Source organism: Vipera ursinii (genome assembly GCF_947247035.1).
Source record: "Vipera ursinii genome assembly, chromosome: 1".
Classification (NCBI taxonomy): Eukaryota; Metazoa; Chordata; class Lepidosauria; order Squamata; family Viperidae; genus Vipera; species Vipera ursinii.
In genome coordinates, this window is record NC_139512.1 from 52007149 (window position 1) to 52026265 (window position 19117).

At 43.2% G+C, this 19117-nt stretch overlaps 1 protein-coding gene across 1 annotated transcript in view; it reads left to right on the forward strand.

Moving 5' to 3' along the window:
- The window catches only part of LTBP2 (latent transforming growth factor beta binding protein 2), a gene marked incomplete at its 5' end in the record, with an annotated part of 136804 nt that overhangs the window by 19431 nt on the left and 98256 nt on the right, over window positions 1-19117 (forward strand). The window contains one exon of the mRNA XM_083354371.1: window positions 3459-3690. Coding sequence (XP_083210497.1) covers window positions 3459-3690 — 232 coding nt within the window. The remainder of the gene's footprint in view (window positions 1-3458; window positions 3691-19117) is intronic.

Genomic DNA, 19117 nt, shown 5'->3' on the forward strand with positions numbered 1-19117 from the left:
GGTGGCCTTTGGTAATGCATTTTAGAACATCTTAAGCCTTTCCCCCCAACATAACCACCTATGAGGGGAGGTCCTTCTCTGTGGGCGCCCCGGAGCTATGGAATCGGTTGCCGGTTGAGCTCCGGATGGCGCCCGACCTTCGCTCCTTCTGTCGCGATCTGAAGACATTCTTATTTGAACAAGCCGGCCTGGCCTGAAGGCGGATGGGTTGGGTTTTTATGTCATTTTTAATATTTGTATTTATTGTTTTTAGCTGGGCATATGTTTAATTTTCTTTTAACTTTTGTATTTTTGTATTTTTTATATATCTGCCCTGTTCACCGCCCTGAGTCCTTCGGGAGAAGGGCGGTATATAAACAAAATTATTATTATTATTATTATTATTATTATTATTATTATTATTATTATTATTATTATTATTATTATTATTATTATTATTATTATTATTTTGAGAATTTTGGGTAAATCAGCCAAGAAAATCCTGATAAAATATTTAGACACTCCACTTTCACTATTGGTTCAGGTAGATTCTGTTTTCTTGAGATAGAAGAGTATGGGAATGAGTTTTTTAAGATTGATCAGATAAGCTTTTATCTGGTTCTTTTCTTAAGCTCAATTTAATTTAATTTAATTTAATAATTTGATTTCTATACCGCCCTTCTCCCGAAGGACTCAGGGCGGTGAACAGGGCAATACACAATAAAAATCAAATACAAAAATTAAAAATCCATTAAAAAACCATTAAACATCATGCCCATAAAATCAATACATATTAAGTTAAAAACTAATTTTAAAAACCCAACCCCATCCCGTCAGACCAGGCCAGCTTGTTCGAAAAAGAATGTTTTAAGATCGCGCCGGAAGGAGCGAAGGTCGGGGGCCGTCCGGAGCTCAACCGGTAAGCGGTTCCAGAGGTCTGGCACGCCCACAGAGAACGCTCTCCCCCTGGGGGTCACCAATCGGCATTCTTTGATCGGCGGCACCCTGAGGAGGCCCTCTCTGTGGGAGCGCACTGGACGGAGGGAAGTTGACGCCGGTCGCAGGTGTTGCCGTAGGTAATCCGGACCCATGCCATGAAGGACTTTATACGTCATAACTAACACCTTGAACCTCACCCGGAGAGCAACCGGTAGCCAATGCAGCTCGCGGAGCAGAGGTGTAACATGGGAGTATCGGGAAACTCCCAAGACGACTCGCGCGGCTGCATTCTGCACCAGCTGGAGTCTCCGGGTGGACCTCAAGGGCAGCCCCATGTAGAGAGCATTACAGTAGTCTAGACGAGAGGTCACGAGCGCATGAGTGACTGTGCGCAAGGCATCCCGGTCTAGATAGGGCCGCAACTGGCGCACCAGGCAAACCTGGGCAAAGGCCCCCCTAGTCACAGCTCCAATATGCTCTTCCAAAGAGAGCTGTGAGTCTAGAAGGACCCCCAAGTTGCGGGCCCTATCTATGGGGGGTAATAGCTCACCCCCCATGGCCAATGATGGAATAATCGGAATTTCCCGGGATGCCGGCACGAACAGCCACTCAGTCTTGTCAGGGTTGAGTCGAAGCCTGTTCCTCCCCATCCAGACCCGGACCGCCTCCAGGCAACGGGACATCACGTCGAGGGCATCACTGGGGTGGTTTGGGGTTGAAATAAAAAGCTGGGTATCATCAGCATATTGGTGATACCCAACTCCAAAACCACGAATGATCTCACCCAGTGGCTTCATATAGATGTTGAACAGGAGAGGCGAGAGAACCGATCCCTGAGGAACTCCACAAATGAGAGGTCTCAGGGTCGATCTCTGCCCCCCTGCTAACACCGACTGCGAACGTCCCAGGAGGTAAGAGGAGAACCACTGGAGAACTATGCCTCCCACTCCTAACCCCCTGAGACGTCGCAGCAGGATACCATGGTCGATGGTATCAAAAGCCGCTGAGAGGTCTAAAAGGACTAGGACAGAGGAACAACCCCTGTCCCGAGCCCGCCAGAGATCATTCACCAGCGCGACCAATGCCGTCTCCGTGCTGTACCCGGGCCTGAAACCCGATTGGTACGGGTTTAGGTAGTCTAGCTATCACCCACATTCAAATTATAACTGTTGGAGGTTACATGACATTACATGATATCACGACTCAAAGCTCCCAGTCAATGTCATCAGAATAATATCTCCCAATTCCAATTGGATGAAACACTGATCATCTTTGATGTCTTAACCATTGATCTGCCTAGTAAAAGAATGATCAGACTGAGTGGTTAATACCAAAATACCTTCAAAGGTACTTTGAAGACTTCAGCGTTTGTTGTGAAAATATCTGCTCTCCATCCCCAGTTCTGAAATATTACTGAGGAGTTATACTTCCAGAACTAGAAGTCAAAGTTTCTGATTTATTGGTCATTGCTCCCCAGCATGCTTTAGACATAGTGCTTTATATTATGAATTATGAGCTACTAATGGTGCTAAAAAAGGGTGGGAATTAGGACATTCTCAGCTGTTCACTGACAACAAAATTGTACATTATTTATCAAAAGCCATCTTTTGTCTTATTAATGCGATTGCTCCAGAAAACTGACTCAGTGTTCTTTAATAAAAGGTGAAGGATTGTCTCACAGTCCCAGAAGCAGAACAGTGCTTACGAACAACAGACAAGACTAGAAACAGCAGCCTCTTTCTCTCATTAGAAAAATATTTCTGGGAATAGTACAACTGCTATTTCAGATATGGGCTTTTAACCATTCAGGCTGCTTTAATGATATTTCAAATGCTGCTCTTTGCTTTTAAAATCCTAAAAAAAAGTCTTTTCTAAACAGATGGTAAATTTTAGCAGAGCCTAAAGACCAAGAAATTCTTTGCCCTTTTAATCTTTTGTTAAACAAGTGGCTAATCATTTATATATCTAACTACTCTTTGGTTCCACTGGCTATATTCCAACTTTCTTCTTCATTCATTTAGATGTCAGGTAACAAAAAAAGCTAAATCTTTTCAACTAAGGATGCTTAGATCTTAAAGTCTGTATGTTAACAACTCCAGTAGGAATTGCATATTCAAATTCTTGAAATGACTTTTGAATCTCTGTCATAAAAGATTTTGACATTTGATATTAAATTTTTATATTGGATTGTTAGACCTTGGACAAATGGCCTTTTTTGAATGGAACAGTAACCAAAGTTTATTGTAAGCAAAGAAAAAAAATATTTTTGTGAAATACATAAACACAGATTATCTCAATACATCTTTTTTTGTAAAGTGGGATTAATCTAAAGGGATTGTCTTCACCTGTTACTTACAAATGCAATATTATTTGCAATTTTTATATAGTCAGATCATTTTGAAAAAGTACTAACTTTTTTGTAGAGTGTCTGTATTGTTTTACTCCATGGAAGTGGAATAAATAAGTGCTGCTTATGGGTGATATAGACATACAACATTGGGGATGTCTGTTTCTATTCATTCTTCTCCTTATTTCCTTAGCTGTATGTGATCCTCCGTGCCAGAACAAGGGATCCTGTAGCCGTCCCCAGCTTTGCATTTGCCGCTCAGGCTTCAGAGGTCCCAGGTGTGAAGAGGTGATTCCAGAAGAAGAGTATCATCCTCCTGGCCTTGCAACTACCTTTCAGTCTCCGGCACGTTCCCTTCTAAAGAGAATAAGCAGTGCAGAAGAAAGAGAGCCACAGCTATCTATCATACAAAAGCTAGCAGCTGGGTAAGTTACCCCAGGTATATGCAACAGTGATTATTCCCTTTTTGTAAGTTTAACAGAGGTGTAGTGGAAGGACAGCTAAAATAGCTCCGTTCTAGAGCAAATGTGGAGAATAGGAAAGATGTATCTGCACGTACTCACCAGCTCTGAAGATACTGTGGACTAAGAAATCCCTCTTGAAATATGTCTGCCTAGGATATGTAAGTTGGATTGATAGTAAAACTGTGTTTCTATTACTGCCTTAGAAAATCCACTACCTCAAACCTGCTGCTAATTTTTTTTCTAGGTACTTTTTCTGCATTTTTCCTGCATTTTTATTATAAACCGTAAGAAAGCAGTCATGTATAAAATGAACTGCTATCATTCCCTAGGTCTCGGTCAAAGATGAGAGCTTTCAGTGACTCATGACTACTGCATGGTAAGCTTACAGTGTTTAGGAAGGAAGCAGATAACAATTACTAAAATGTGAGGATATTTTTGGGATTGCTGTTATTATTGTGGGGAGAATAGATATCTGTTTTAGAACATGAGTAAAATTTAAAACTGAATGGTTAATCAGAAATTATCAGTAGCAAATATATAAACTACAGCTCTTAGTTCCCATGGCACCTCCTGTTCTTTTTTCTTTTGACTCCTATTCCATGTTTGGGCAAAAAAGATTTTAAAACTTGGTTTAATAGTGCTTTTATGATTGTGTCTTTCAAAAAAACAAAAAACCTGCAGCGAAAAGTGCCAGTCATTCAATTCCATTACCTCCCCAGTATAGCTTTAGAAGTACATTTTTTAAATGTAAGAAGAATAAGTCTTAACATTCTTTCAAAACAGTGCTTCATCTGGATATATAAAAAGTAGACATAGGGTCCTGGCAAGCACTTTGGAAAATGCAGGTCAAGAATTATTCAGGCAGACACTTGGGGTCTTGGCTATCTTGATACACATTCGGTGTGTGTGTGTAGGGTTTAATACAGTTGCCCTCGACTTAAAGCCATTTGAAGTTACAATGGCACTGAAAAAGTGACTTATGACTGTTTTTCACATTTATGACCCTTGTGTATCAGCATGGTCACATGATCAAAATTTGGACATTTGGCAACTGGCATGTATTTATGACCGTCCTGGGCTCATGTGATGACCATTTGTAACCTTCCCAGCTGGCTTCCAACAAACAAAGTCTATGGGGGAAGCCAATTTCCCCCATGATTCACTTAATAGCTGTGTAAAACTGGTTGTAAAATGGAGCAAAACTCACAACAACTGCCTTGTTTAGCAATGGAAATTTTGGGCTCACTTATAGTCATAAGTCAAGGACTACATTTAGCTGGATGAAGGGGGCATGTCTGCAGCAGTCTAAAGTAACCTGTAGGAGTTGGATTCTCTCACCTTGACTGCATCATCAGCCATATCCATCATGAAGCATGGTAGACTGTTATCTATGATAATGGTAGAAGAGGAGAAGTCTGCTTTGAATCTGGAACAACTTTAATCTGCTTCAGCTGTTGGATAAGGATGAGATGAAGGAATGGCTTAATGGCATTAAAAACTTATTGGTTACATTTGTGTCACTTTTAGGGAGAATATGAGGATTAGTGGCAGCATTGACAACATGTGTTTTGGGTGACATTTGACCATTTTAAGGAGATCCTTTTGATTTTCATCATGCAGAATGTTTGGTACAATCCACAAAATGTGTCTACTGTATCTCTTTATGTTTTCCTATATCAAGATAATTTATGAGCAAGTTAAAAAGCATAGATCCCCCAAAAGATCCTTCATTGACTCCACTTCTTATATTTCTCCATGCAGAAAATTGTCCATTTATTTTAATCTGCATTCTGTGCTTTTAAAGGACAATCCGTCTTATTCCATGACTGCTACATTTACTCAAGATCCTGTTTCATTTGTGTGTTTTCTCAAAAAAGATTTGCTGATTTTTCTTTCAGCAATATTTATTAATCTATATATTTCTTACTTTTTTCCTCTGTTCCCACCAATATGTCCAAAAGAAATATCAAGCCAGCCTTGCCTATAATTTCCCATTGGGTCTCTTTTTAAAATTGGTGTCATGTCTATTTTCCAGTCTTCTAGCACTGAGTCTGATTTGAAGAATAAATTACATATGCCTAAAGGTCAGCATTTCTATATTTTTGCTATTAAGCTTTGGGGTAGATACTATTAGGAACTGGTGATTTATTATTTTATACTTTTGCTACCAGGGTTTATACTTATTTCTGTTCTTGTTTATTTACTTGGTGAATATATGCTTCAAAACTACAGTTGACCTTTCTTCAGTCATTTTCATTTCAATGCCCCATTTATTTGATTAGGATTTTACAGCTTAAACATCCTATAATTATGTGACCCATCTTCATGATTTTTCCTTGCAAAAACTCATTACAAGACATGATTACCCATTTTATATATAATTTTGCCATTACTCATGGCTAATATCCTGAATAGCCTCATGCAATCACATTTCTCCCTCACAGTGATAGGATTTAGACTCAATTCTAGATAAATTTTTAATCCTAAATGACCCAATAAAGATTACTAATCAGTTTTTGCATACTGTACCTATATCCTTCAGAAAACTTCTCCACACACTACATGAAGCAAGATATGATTAGAAAATTTTCAGTATAATATAAAGATTTCTTTCGATAGGAATTATTACTATTATTAATTCTACATTAAAACAATATTATTTATGCTAAAGTCAACCATTTTTAATCACCCATTTACTGCCTCCATAGCTTACCTTAACATTTAAGATATATTTTATACAGTGGATCATAATATTACATTTAAAAAGATGATAATTAAATGCTTTTGCGGTTTCTGGTTGGAATTGCAAAATACACAAGTTTACAAATAATTTTGCACAGCCTTTCATGTTGCTAGGTCTCTATAGGAAACATCGTTTATATCTATTGCTTGCAGATCAAAAGGTAACATGTAAAGTGACAATGGTGAATGATGAGAAAGACAAAATTCTTAATCCCTATTTTGCATCTACCATCCCTCAGAAGAGAAATGGATTCTAGCTGGACATTATTAAGTCACTGAGAGTGTGAGGTAACTGCAGCTGAGCATAGATATCAAGAGTGTAACTTTGCTAATTTAAATGAAATCAGATCAGATTCCAAGGCCACAAACTCTCAGATAAGTAGATTTATTGTACAGCAGTTATAAAGCCATTATTAAAGAATTTTGGTTGTTTCCTTTGTAGCAAAACTGCGCCCTATTTATATTGAAATCAAGGTTCAGAATTATTGCATCTCTTTTTCTCATTCAAGAGATGTAAGAGACTAGTTGGTTTAGTGATTACAGACTTGGCACAGTAGTCGATGTGACAAGAAGATGCATAGATTTTGACATCTTCTTGGTGTGAGACCACCAATATCCCTGAGAAGGCGGATAGTTCTTAAATTTTCCATAATCTAGAGATTCAGTACTTTTCTTAGGAAAGGGAGAATATATAACTAGCCATAGTAATAGAATTTTCTCTGTTTCTAGAAATGGGAAAGGATAAATCAGAAGATATCCCTGAAGACCGTCTGTCTGAACACTTATCCAAAACATGTGTTTTGCTATTACTCAATGCAAATTTATTTAGTGAAGTTAGGAATATGTCTTTCAGCATCCAATTTCACCAACAAAAGGTGCTAGTAAAAGGGGGTGGAATGTTCTAATTGCAAGATAGAAAAGGAAAGCCGATCACAGGGAAGAAAATATTGAGGCTTACATAAAAGATCACATATAACTAAGGGTACAGATGATATGAACATTAAAATGGGGTGGAGGGGAATTATGCCCACTTGAATTAATGTGTGACTTTCTGTGAAGTTTGTAGATGTTCCAGCTTCTTGCGGTCTGTTCAAACCTCAGCAGAATGTGAGGCCATTCCAGGAGGAAGGCCAAGACTTCCTTGTTAAAAACGTCAGAGTTTCCTTTAGTGGGCAGTCACTGTCTAGAATAAAAGACACAAAGGGAAATTTGTGTCCCAAATCCTTAACTGTCTGGAAAACAATAGCCCCTCTAAGCAAAATCAGATGTATCCTTTTGAAATACAAAGGGACAAATGAGGCTTTGAAGGTACAGGAGGGCATTGAGAGACTGTTTCAATTGCCATAAATTGGTAGACTATGTGTACAATTAATCTCTCTCTCTCTCTCTCTCTCTCTCTCTCTCTCTCTCTCTCTCTCTCTCTCTCTCTCTCTGTGTGTGTGTGTGTGTGTGTTGAGATACTCCTTGTACCAGCTCAAAGAGTGATCTCTGTATGTTCTGCCAGGCCATTTAATGACCACTTCAGAGACTAAAGAAGAAAAGACCCAGAGGGCCTGGCTGTCTATTTCTCTACTTTAGGCTTTTGGTGCGGTGTTCATTTTTCTCTAATAATTCAGTGGAAATTATATAAGAGAAGGAAGTGAATCACTGGTTTATGGTTTATGTGGCAGCTGGCCAATAGGGGAGGCAGTTGAATGAGACAGAAATAAAAAAAATTGCCAAGAGATTTAAGATTAAACAAAAAAAGTGTGACTGGTTGTCAGAAGGCTATCATGGTTACATGCTTTCTTTAAAAAATATTTACAGATCTATAGAGTATATATTTTACTAGTGCTTTAATAGTAAAAATTTTTGGTAACCTTTAATGAGAAAGATCAAACAATTGTCAGTGAAGCAGAAATTGTCTCAAACCTGATGGAAAGCTTGACACAAGCTATTTCAATCAATACCCATCTTTTGTCTCCTAAATAAAGTTAGTATATATATTGTCTGGGCTTAAAAATGAGTAACAGAAAGCTTGAAGTTTTACTTCACAATCATTGTGCACTGTCTAGTATAAAAAACAGTTTATTTCTGAATAATTCCATGAAGGGAGAATGAACCTTTGTTGACATCCTATTCAGGGCTTCCTATGAGTGTCTGATTAAACTTCATGAGCTGTGAACAATTGCTCACTTACAATATGCCGTTCTTTGACCCTGGCCTTGAAAACATTTCACAGTGGTTGGACCCACCTATATCTAAAATTTAGAGGTGTACTAAAAACCTAAACTTAACAGAATACAGGTAGTCCTTGTCTTAGGACCTTAACTGAGGGCAAAAATTCTGTTGCTAAGTGATACAGTTGTTAAATGAGATTTGCCCCAATTTACGACCTTTTTTACCACATTTGTTAAGTCAGTCACTGCAGTTGTTAAGTTAGTAGCATGGTTGTTAAGTGAATCTGGTTTCCAAATTGAGTTTGCTTGCCAGAAGGTCACAAAAGGTGATCCATAGCCCCAGGATACTGCAACTGTCATAAATGTGAGTCATTGCCAAGCATCTGAATTTTGATCACATGGCCATGGGGAGTCCTACGGGAGAAGGGCGGTATATAAGTCTAATAAAGATAAGATAAAGAAAGATGCTGCAACAGTCATAAGTGTGAAAAATGGTCATAATGGTTTTCAGTGCCATTGTAACTTTGAACGGTCATTAAATGAACTGTTGTAAGTTGAGGACTACCCTATACAATTTCAGACACTCTCTTCTTGTCCAAATTGTTCTTAAAAACCTACATTGTTGGAGGACCCTTCAACATCTGGAGGCACAATCGTTCCAATGATTAATGTTTTAACTGTCAGGAAATTTCTCCTTAGTTTTAGGTTGGTTTTCTCCTTGATCCATTGCTTCTTGCCCTCCCTTCAAGTGCTTTGGAGAATAGGTTGACTCCATCTTCTTTGTGACAGGTCCTTAGATATTGTAACACTGCTATCATGTTACCCCTACTTATTCGTTTCATTAAACTAGACTTAAGTTTTGGCCAATTCAGTTTGCTAAGCCTGGTGCCATGGTATTCTAGAGATCTCTATTTGAGTTATTTCAGAATATCAGAAAATGGTATAGAAACACACCCATCTATCTATAATCTACCTCTGATGGTCCCTGCCCCTGATATTAATTAGGAATTATGGGAGGTGAAGCCAACACAACAAATCTGGATAGCTCCAGATTGAAGAAAGCTTTTGGAGAGAGCAGTTGGGAGGAAGAATAAAGTGGGGAATTAGCCTGGACTCATTACAAGAGGGTAAGGTCTGGCTCCATCTGAATGCCTTTGGGCCTTATCTAATCTTTCCCAGGTGAAAACTACCAGTCAGGGGAGATTCCTATGAAATTGGCATAGAACAATAAAGTAGCTAGTTTGAAATCTACATGTGTGAGTCTGGTTGTTCGTGCCTGACAAAAACTGTTCTAAACTCAATCTTAATGGATGTCTATCTAGACATTTTGGGTGTGGGAGTTAAATCTTCAAATTTCATCATTGTTTGATAAATGTGATTTGTGACTTTAAAAACAACCTTTCTTTGACATGTGTTAGTTAATGGTGTCTAAGAATGAAAGATGTTCAAATTTAATGCACAGAGAACTTTGATATTGAATAGTATTCTCTTCCAAGCAACAGAAATGTATTGACTGTCCAAATATATTCTTCACAAATATATTTATTCATAATACAGGAATATATTTAAATATTATTAGAGTGGTTGATCCATCTAACTCAATAATGTTAACTCTAACCAATGACATGACATGATGTGACATGACATGATCCAATCTGATGTAGTGGTTAAGGCACTAGGCTAGAAATCAGGAGACTGAATTCTAATTCTGTCTTACACATGAAAACCAACTGAGTTTGGGTCAGTCATCCTCTGTCAGCCCTAAGAAGGAGGCAACCGCAAACCATGTCTGTACATTTTTCAGAGACTAGTCCAGGCATTCACCAGGAGTCAAAACTGATTTGAACGCTATTCTGTATAATAGCTTGAATGAGTTCTTTTTAGCCTTTTCCCCTGAAATTTTAACTGGAGATGCCAACTTAATTTGGGAGGAATTTGCAAGTAAAACATGTCTCTTTAACATTAAGGTATGGTAACTGAACTCACACGTATAACAGATAAGTCAATTGCCTCTTACATATATTTCAATTCATGCAGGAAGTGCTGCCAGTTTACCTTTCACTTTTAGCTCTACCTGTACACTGCCATACAATTCTAGGCTTTCTCATAATAATGTGGCACCTAATTTTATCACCCAAACTTAAAAAAAAAGAATTTCAAAGGTGCAGCCATGGAGGAGTGCATGGTGAGGTAAAAAAGTTATGCAGTTAATATATTATAGTTGTCTCAGGAAAAGATGATATCACTAGATTGGATACCATTATTTTATTTGTACATGTTTAAAAGAGGTTTTTCTGATTCCTATTAGAGTTCTCTAGTAGGTGCTATAGCTAACTGTAGGAAAGGTTTATGGGAACTGTTATGTATTGGGCTAATGTATAACACCACGTGGTAAGCTGGAGCTAACTAATGGCTCCCAGCAACTCAGACACCCTGTTTTTGGTGGTGTTATTGGCTGCCGCTAGGCGGCAATGGGTTGGTTTAAACCTATTGGCTGCCGCCTAGGGGCCAGGCTATAAATTGCTGCAGGCTGCAGCTCAGTTCCCCAGTTCAGATCCTGCAAGCAAATAAACATGACCATTGCTGAATTCACTTGCCTCCAGTGGCGTAGCGTGGGTTGTCAGCACCCGGGGCAAGGCAAGTAATTTGCGCCCCCTAACCCGTGGATTTTAGCACTCGAGTCTGCCGCAGGGAGCCCCGCATCCTGGGCGTCCGCCGCACCCCCCCACCCACGCCTCCCCCGGGAAAAGGGGGAAGGTCCGGCATCCCCTCCCTCACGTGCGGCAGAAGCGCCGGGACCCGAGGCCGTGCCAGGAGGCGGGCGGCGCAGCGGAGGATATACAGAACATTCAAATAGAAGGAAAATATGTGCATCAATAAGACAAAACCAGATTTACATATATTATTCCCCTCCACTTGAATATTCATAAATATATTGGAGCAATATTACTTTCCTTCCCTTATGAAGTAGGCCCAAAATTTATGAAGTTCTACTTCTATTTACAACCAATTTGACCTTAATCTACTTGGTAGATAGAGAGGCAAAGTAGTTAACAGGTGAACCAACAGCAAAGTTAAAATGTCAAAGCACTTTGTTAATAATCTATATTCTATTTTACTTATATAAAGCCTCAAACAGCTTCTTATTTACAGTAAGTTACACAGTGCCTGCTCATTTCTGTATCTGTCAACTGCCCCACTCTGATAGTCAACAAGAGAAACTCCTGGGTTTATTTTTTCCTCCAAGAGAATACGGTACTGAAAAGCCATGTGGGTACAGAAGTGGGAAATCCAGTTCTAACATTTTGCTTGTAAAAGTCATAAAACAAATTCCTCCTTTCTTCCCTGGATCTCCCACTGTCCTTTCAACATCAATCAGTTGCATTTGAGTTGTTTTGAGAACGATCTCAGAGAAGTGGAGGCAATTAGAGCTCCCAGACCTGTCACTTGACCTAAAATTATTTTATTTCCTCCGAACATGGGAACGGGGGTGCCCAACCTTCCGGGAAACACCAGGATCTCCCAGGCGGGGAGCCGGGCTGCGCCAAGAGGTGGGGCTGCGGGGCAGGAGGGGGTCTTGGGGGAAGGATCTGAAGGGGATCGGAGAGCTGTTCGTGGAAGCCGCAACCCAGGAGGAGGAGAAGCGAAGGCGCAGCGCTTCCCACAGAGCAGAAAAACTCACGAGGAAAGGCGGAGACTCGGAAGGGGAGGGGGCGCAACTGGGGGAAACCCACCTGGCTCTCCCAGGAATCCCTCCTCCCCTTCCCGCCCCTCCTATTCCCTCCCCCTCTCGCGGCGTCCTTGCCCACCTGGCGCCCCTCCCCCGCCACAGGAATCCCTCCTCCCCCCCGGGGATTCCCCCCTCCTGATTTCCCTCCCCCTCTCGGAGCCTCCTTGCCCACCTGGCGCCCCTCCCCCGCCAGGGGAACCTCCGCAGCCCTGGCGTAAGAGGCGTCGAGAGACCAAGAAGGGGAGATGGAGGGGCAGGAAGCTGGATTCCCAGCCCCCCTTTCTCCTCTCTAGGCGCAAAAACTCTGCGCTTAATTCCTCCGCTGAAGCGCTGCGGGGAGGGGGCGACTGGGGCGCCGCCGAGCAATGCTAAAGTGCTCCAAGCGGGAACAGCAAAGGACCGTCACCCTTCATGCAAAGCCCCAAGACCAAAAACTAGGATCCAGATTGAAAAGGAAAGTTGCGTGTGCCAATCTGCACCTCTAAATGCAAATTAGGAATTCGTCGCCGAGCGCGCCCCCCCAGATGTTGCGCCCGGTGCGGCCGGCCCCCCCTGCACCCCCCATGCTACGCCACTGCTTGCCTCGTCTCCATTCCTGCGCAACAAACTCACTACACAACACTGGCGATGAGGATGGGATCCTGCTTCTCTGAAAGAGCTGAGAGTCACTAGCACACGCCTGGAGGGAAAAGGCATTTCCCCCCCACTACGGTCGGCTAACCAGACACGCTAGCGACCACGCGCTCAGTGGATCAGTCCCTGGGCATCGGAGAAGCAGGATCAGAAGACGCAGGAACCAGCTGAAAAGACCAGAAGAATGCCCAAGGTCTGAAGGCTGTGAGAGTTCAACATTAAGCGACCAGAAGGATGGTCATCGTACCTGTCCCAGGTCGAAAATTACCTCCGGGCGAACCAGGTGGCAGAAGATGGGCTGAAGGCCTCCATGCTGCTCTGTGTGTGCAGCCACATTCAACCTGGCTGAAAAACCTGTTCACCCCGACGCCGCTGGAGTCAGTCTCCTACGCTGAGCTAAAGAAGGAGCTTGGAGAACATTTCCTGCCGAAGATGTCAGTGATTGCTTGGCGTTACACCTTTGAACAATGAATGCAGCAGCCCAGTGAGACCACGTCAGAATACATCACGGCCTTGAGGCAGGCCGCACGCCTGTGTAGATTTTCCGACGTCGAAGAGCGACTGCGAGACCAGCTCGTCTGTGGCCTACGAAACCGAACGCTGCAGCAAAGACTTTTTGCTAGACCGAATCTGACCTTCACTGAAGCCCAGGACAAAGTCATGGCAGATGAAGCCGCTGGGGGTGCAGTCCGAAAAATCCAGCCCGCCAAAATGATGCAACGCGAAGAAACAGTCCACCACGATGACGCCAAACGCTCAGAGGAATCGTCAGATGAAGAAGCTGCCAAAGTCGACAAGCTATTCAAACAGCCTGACACACAGCACCGCAGCAGCAAGCAACAAGAGACTCCTTACAAGGCAGATCTCTTACCTAGATGTAAAGGTTTTGGCAGCAGCCACCAATGTGCTGATTGCAGATTCTGGTCAGCCATGTGCAGGGCCTGCGGCAAAACCGGCCACATCACAGTAGTTTGCAGAGGTTGCCAGAGGGACCGGCCTCTGAAGCACCAGTTGGATGATCCAACCAGGAGAGGTACCGGGGCCCAGGGGCTGTTTAGTGTGGGGTTTTCTGCAAGCCACAGAAGTGTATGCCGTACCGGGGCCCGACGCCACCTCAGACCAAAATTTAAACTTCAGGTGGAGCTACAAGGCGTCCCCTGTAAAATGGAGTTGGACACAGGATCAGCTGTCTCCATTATTTCTCTGGACACATTTAATTTTGTGTGCAGTCGCAGTAGAAAATGGGCCAAGCTAAGACCCTCCGACATAATTTTAACTGATTTTCAAAATGCTAAAGTCACAGTCAAAAGGTGAAGCCACCTTGGCTGTAAAATTTTAAGGGTTTTATGGGTACCTGGATGTTGTAGTAGTAGGGGGCCAGAGAACGAGTCTAATAGGACTTGATTGGTTTGATGCTTTAGGCATCCAAGTAACTGGTATCAACTGGACACAAGCTGCGAATCTAATGTCAGTTTGTGAGGACTTTGCAGACGTATTTGATTCAGCCCTAGGAACATCTCAACATCTCAACTCCAAACAACATCAGTGATGCCCTCGACGTGATGTCTCGCTGCCTGAAAGCGGTCCGGGAATGGATGGGGAGGAACAGGCTTCAACTGAACCCGGACAAGACTGAATGGCTGTACGTACCGGCAAGCCAGGATACTCAGAACATCCCATCCCTTAACATCGGGGACAAGTTACTACCCCCTGTTGATAGGGCCCGCAACCTGGGTGTCCTCCTTGACTCGCAGCTCTCCCTGGAAGATCACATAGGAGCTGTGACCAAGGGGGCCTTCTCCCGGGTTCGACTAGTTCGCCAATTACGGCCTTATCTGGACCTGGATGCCTTACGTACAGTCACCCATGCTCTTGTGACCTCTCGCCTAGACTACTGTAACGCTCTCTACTTGGGGCTGCCCTTGAGATCCACTCGGAAGCTTCAACTGGTGCAAAGTGCAGCGGCACGGACACTCTTGGGAGCCTCCCGATACTCCCGTATCACACCTCTCCTCCGTGTACTGCACTGGCTTCCAGTTGCCTTCCGTGTGAAGTTCAAGGTGCTAACAATGACTTACAAAGCCCTACATGGCATGGGTCCGGACTACCTACGGGAGCACCTTCTGCCAATGTCAGCACCCCACCGTCCTGTGCACTCCCACAGAGAGGGCCTCCTCAGGGTGCCACCGCTCAAGGAATGTCGGCTGGTGGCCCCCAGGGGGAGGGCATTCTCAGTGGGTGCGCCAGCCCTCTGGAACAGCTTACCAACCGAAATCCGGATGGCCCCCGACCTCCGCACCTTCCGGCGCGAATTAAAAACTTATCTGTTCCAGCAGTCCGGCCTGGCCTGATAGCTCTAATCTGGGGTCCCAGTTTGTATTTTACTATTGTTTGTTTTCACTATTGTTCATTCTGTATGCCTACCTTATTCTGTACACCGCCCCGAGTCCCTCGGGAGAAGGGCGGTTTATAAAAACAAATAAATAAATAAATAAATAAATAAACATACACAGGCCCACCTATATCATTCAAGCTAGATCCCAGCGTGGTCCCCATTAGGAGTAAGCCTTGAAGGGTCCCATTTGTCCTCAAACATAAAATTGACACAGAAATAGACAAGCTTGTAGAACAGGGCATTTTACAACCAGTTGATGGTGGGGAGTGGGAAACTCCTATAGTCACACCACTTAAGGCCAACGGAGAAATTAGAATATGTGCAGACTATAAATGCACTATTAACAAAGTCCTTAAGCAACACGCATACCCCATCCCAGTGGTGAACCCCATCTTGGCATCTTTACAAGGGGGCACCATTTTCACAAAATTAGATTTGGCACAGGCCTATCAGCAACTGCCGGTTGATGAGGCCACAGCCACAGCCCAGACAATCGTGACTCATAGGGGGGCTTTCAAAGTGAAGCGTTTACAATTTGGGGTTAGTGTTGCTCCAGGCATTTTCCAGGAATCATGGAATGCACACTTAAAGGCATTCTGGGTGTTTGCCCTTATTTTGATGATGTACTTATTGCTGGAGAATCCACAGAGGTGTTAGCTAGCAGACTCAGAGCTGTCCTACAGAGGCTGTGTGAAGCAGGCCTCAAATTAAAAAAAAGTAAATGTAGTATTGGGGTTTCTTCAACTGAATTTCTGGGATTTCGAATTGATGCTAACGGTATTCACCCTGCTGAATCCAAAGTGAAGGCCATTCAATTGGCACCTAGCCCTAAGTCCAAAGGAGAGCTACAAGCATTCTTGGGACTCCTCAACTTCTACCATGCCTTTCTGCCTAACAAGGCCGCATTGGCAGAGCCTCTTCACAGGCTCTTAGATAAAAAAGCTCCATGGAAATGGACCAGCATTCACGAAAAAAGTTTCCAGGACCTAAAGGCACTGTTGTCAGTTAAATCTACTGTAACTCATTTTAGGGAGTTTAAATCAGTCTGTTTAGCATGTGATGCATCCCCTTATGGGGTGGGGGCAGTCTTGAGTCATTTAGAAAAGAATGGAACACAAGTCCCTATTGCATTTTATTCAAGGACACTGTCCTCTGCTGAGCGTAACTACGCTCAAATTGACAAAGAGGCCTTAGCCATTGTAACTGGAATTAAAAAAATTCCATGACTATTTATATGGCAGGGACTTCACGGTCTTCACAGACCACAAACCACTGCTGGGACTTTTCACAACAGACAAACAAACACCCCTCATACTTTCCCCAAGAATGTTGAGATGGTCTATTTTTCTATATGCCTACACGTTTAAGCTGGTTCACAAACCCGGCAAAGAAATGGGCCATGCTGATGGCCTGAGCAGACTCCCACTCCCACTAACGGAACCGGATCCGGCCCCAGCGGCCAGAATTCTGTCCATTCAGGACTTGCCAGAGTTTCCCCTCCACACTGGGGACATACAGTAGCTGCAGAAACAGCTACTGATAAAACACTTAGTAGAGTACTTTCATGGGTGCACACAGGGTGGTTAGATAAAAGCCCAGGCTCTGAGTTCCAGAGTTACTTTATTAGAAGACATGAGCTATCAGCTCACAAGGATTGCATTTTATGGGGGAACAGGGTCATAATTCCCACTTCACTGAGAGAGTTTTACAGTCACTACATGAAGGCCATCCAGGCATTGTCAGAATGGAAATTTTAGCAAGAAGCTACCTTTGGTGGCCAGGCCTAGACAAGGCCATTGAGGCACAGGTACATGGATGTTATACATGCCAGCAATCAAGGCCTGAAATGCCACAGGCTCCAGTTCACAGGTGGGAGGAAACGCACACTCCCTGGTCTAGAATTCACATAGACTACACTGGACCCTTTCAGGGAGAGCTCTTCCTCATAGTGGTGGACAGCCACTCCAAATGGCTGGAAGTCATCCCAGTTGCAAACATGACTACTGCTAGGACCATCCAGGTGCTGAGAAAACTCTTTGCCACACATGGGTTGCCAAATGTCTTAGTTTCAGACAATGGGGCCCAATTCACTGCTGCTGAATTTCAGGCCTTCCTGAGAGCAAATCTCATCAGACACACAACATCTGCCCCTTTTCACCCGTCCACTAACGGTCAAGCTGAACATATGGTAAGGACCACAAAGGATTCACTTAAACGGACAGTAACGGGACTGGCATCACAGACTGGCAGATTTTTTTCTTTGCCAGCATTCTACACCCTGCACTGCTACTGGGAAAAGCCCTGCAGAACTTCGTTGGGGGAGGCGACTGATCACTAAACCGGACAGGTTGCATTGAGATAGAGTGGCAGCAGAGGCCTCTCAACCAAAACCCCCGAGGGGGCTGCAAGTGGGTGATGGGGTATGGGCTAGAAAGAATCTGTGGGTTCCTGGAAAAATTACCAAATCATCTGGTCCCCTCTCTTACAAAGTGGGGCTGGAGGGAGGGTGAGTTGTCAGATGCCACATTGACCAACTCAGAAAGCGGTTTCCAGAACGGCCACTAAGCGAAGACTGCATCATAAGTCCCTCCCAAGGTCCCCAAACTGGCAGCCAAGCCAGTCCTTGCATTGACTCTCAAGACTCTTACAGCACAAGCAATGAGGAGTTGGTCGTAGAGGAGGGGAATCCAGAAGTGCAACATGGATCCCCTGACGGAGCAAGCCAACCTGATTTTCACAGCCGCTGTGCTAACTCTGCTGAACAACCTGACTCTGGGGTGGGCCAACCTGGAGAGGCCAGCCAGAGAGCATCCAATCCTTTTGGCTCAAGTGCATCAAAGGACAGTGGTCTGTTCAGCCTGATGGGTAAGCTGGTAGACCAGAAAGTGACTGAAATCTTAAGGCGGTCCACAAGGGCATGCAAGCCTCCTGCTTATCTAGCAGACTATATTGTAAAATAAAGGAACTATAATGTTGTATGTATTGTTGACTGTTGCTGTACTGAAATAATATTGGAGCTATGATGTTGTTAACTGTCTTATTGTACTGTTAATGGGAGCCTATTCATTCTAGTGTTAAATCTTGTAACGTATTATTTTGCTTATTGTTGCTATGATGTTGTTCGTTCTAAGAGGGGAGGGGTGTTATGTATTAGGCTTAAGTATAACACCACGTGATAAGCTGGAGCTAGCTAATGGCTCCCAGCAACTCAGACACCCCGTCTCCGGTGCTGCTATTGGCTGCCCCTAGGCGGCAATGGGTTGCCTTAAACCTATTGGCTGCCGCCTAGGGGCCAGGCTATAAATTGCTGCAGGCTGCAGCTCAGTTCCCCAGTTCAGATCCTGCAAGCAAATAAACATGACCATTGCTGAACTCACTTGCCTCGTCCCCATTCCTGCGCAACGAACTCACTACACAACAGGAACATTTTAAAAAAGGGAGAAAATTATGTTTATGTTCAATATATAAAATAAACAATGGAAGAAGATAATCCAAGAACAATTTGTACTTTGGAGACCAAGGCAGTGGTTTCTCAATATAACTTTGGCTAACAGACTCTACTGTTTGTGAACTTTTAGCCAAATTAACCATTGGAAAATTATTTTGGAGTTCCTGATAGAATAAATGTTTCACTGAAATGTGAAACAAAAAACACAGACATTTTTCTTCTTCTGTGTTGAATCTTGTTTAGGTGGTTGGATTGATTTTACATATAGCTCTGATCTGAGA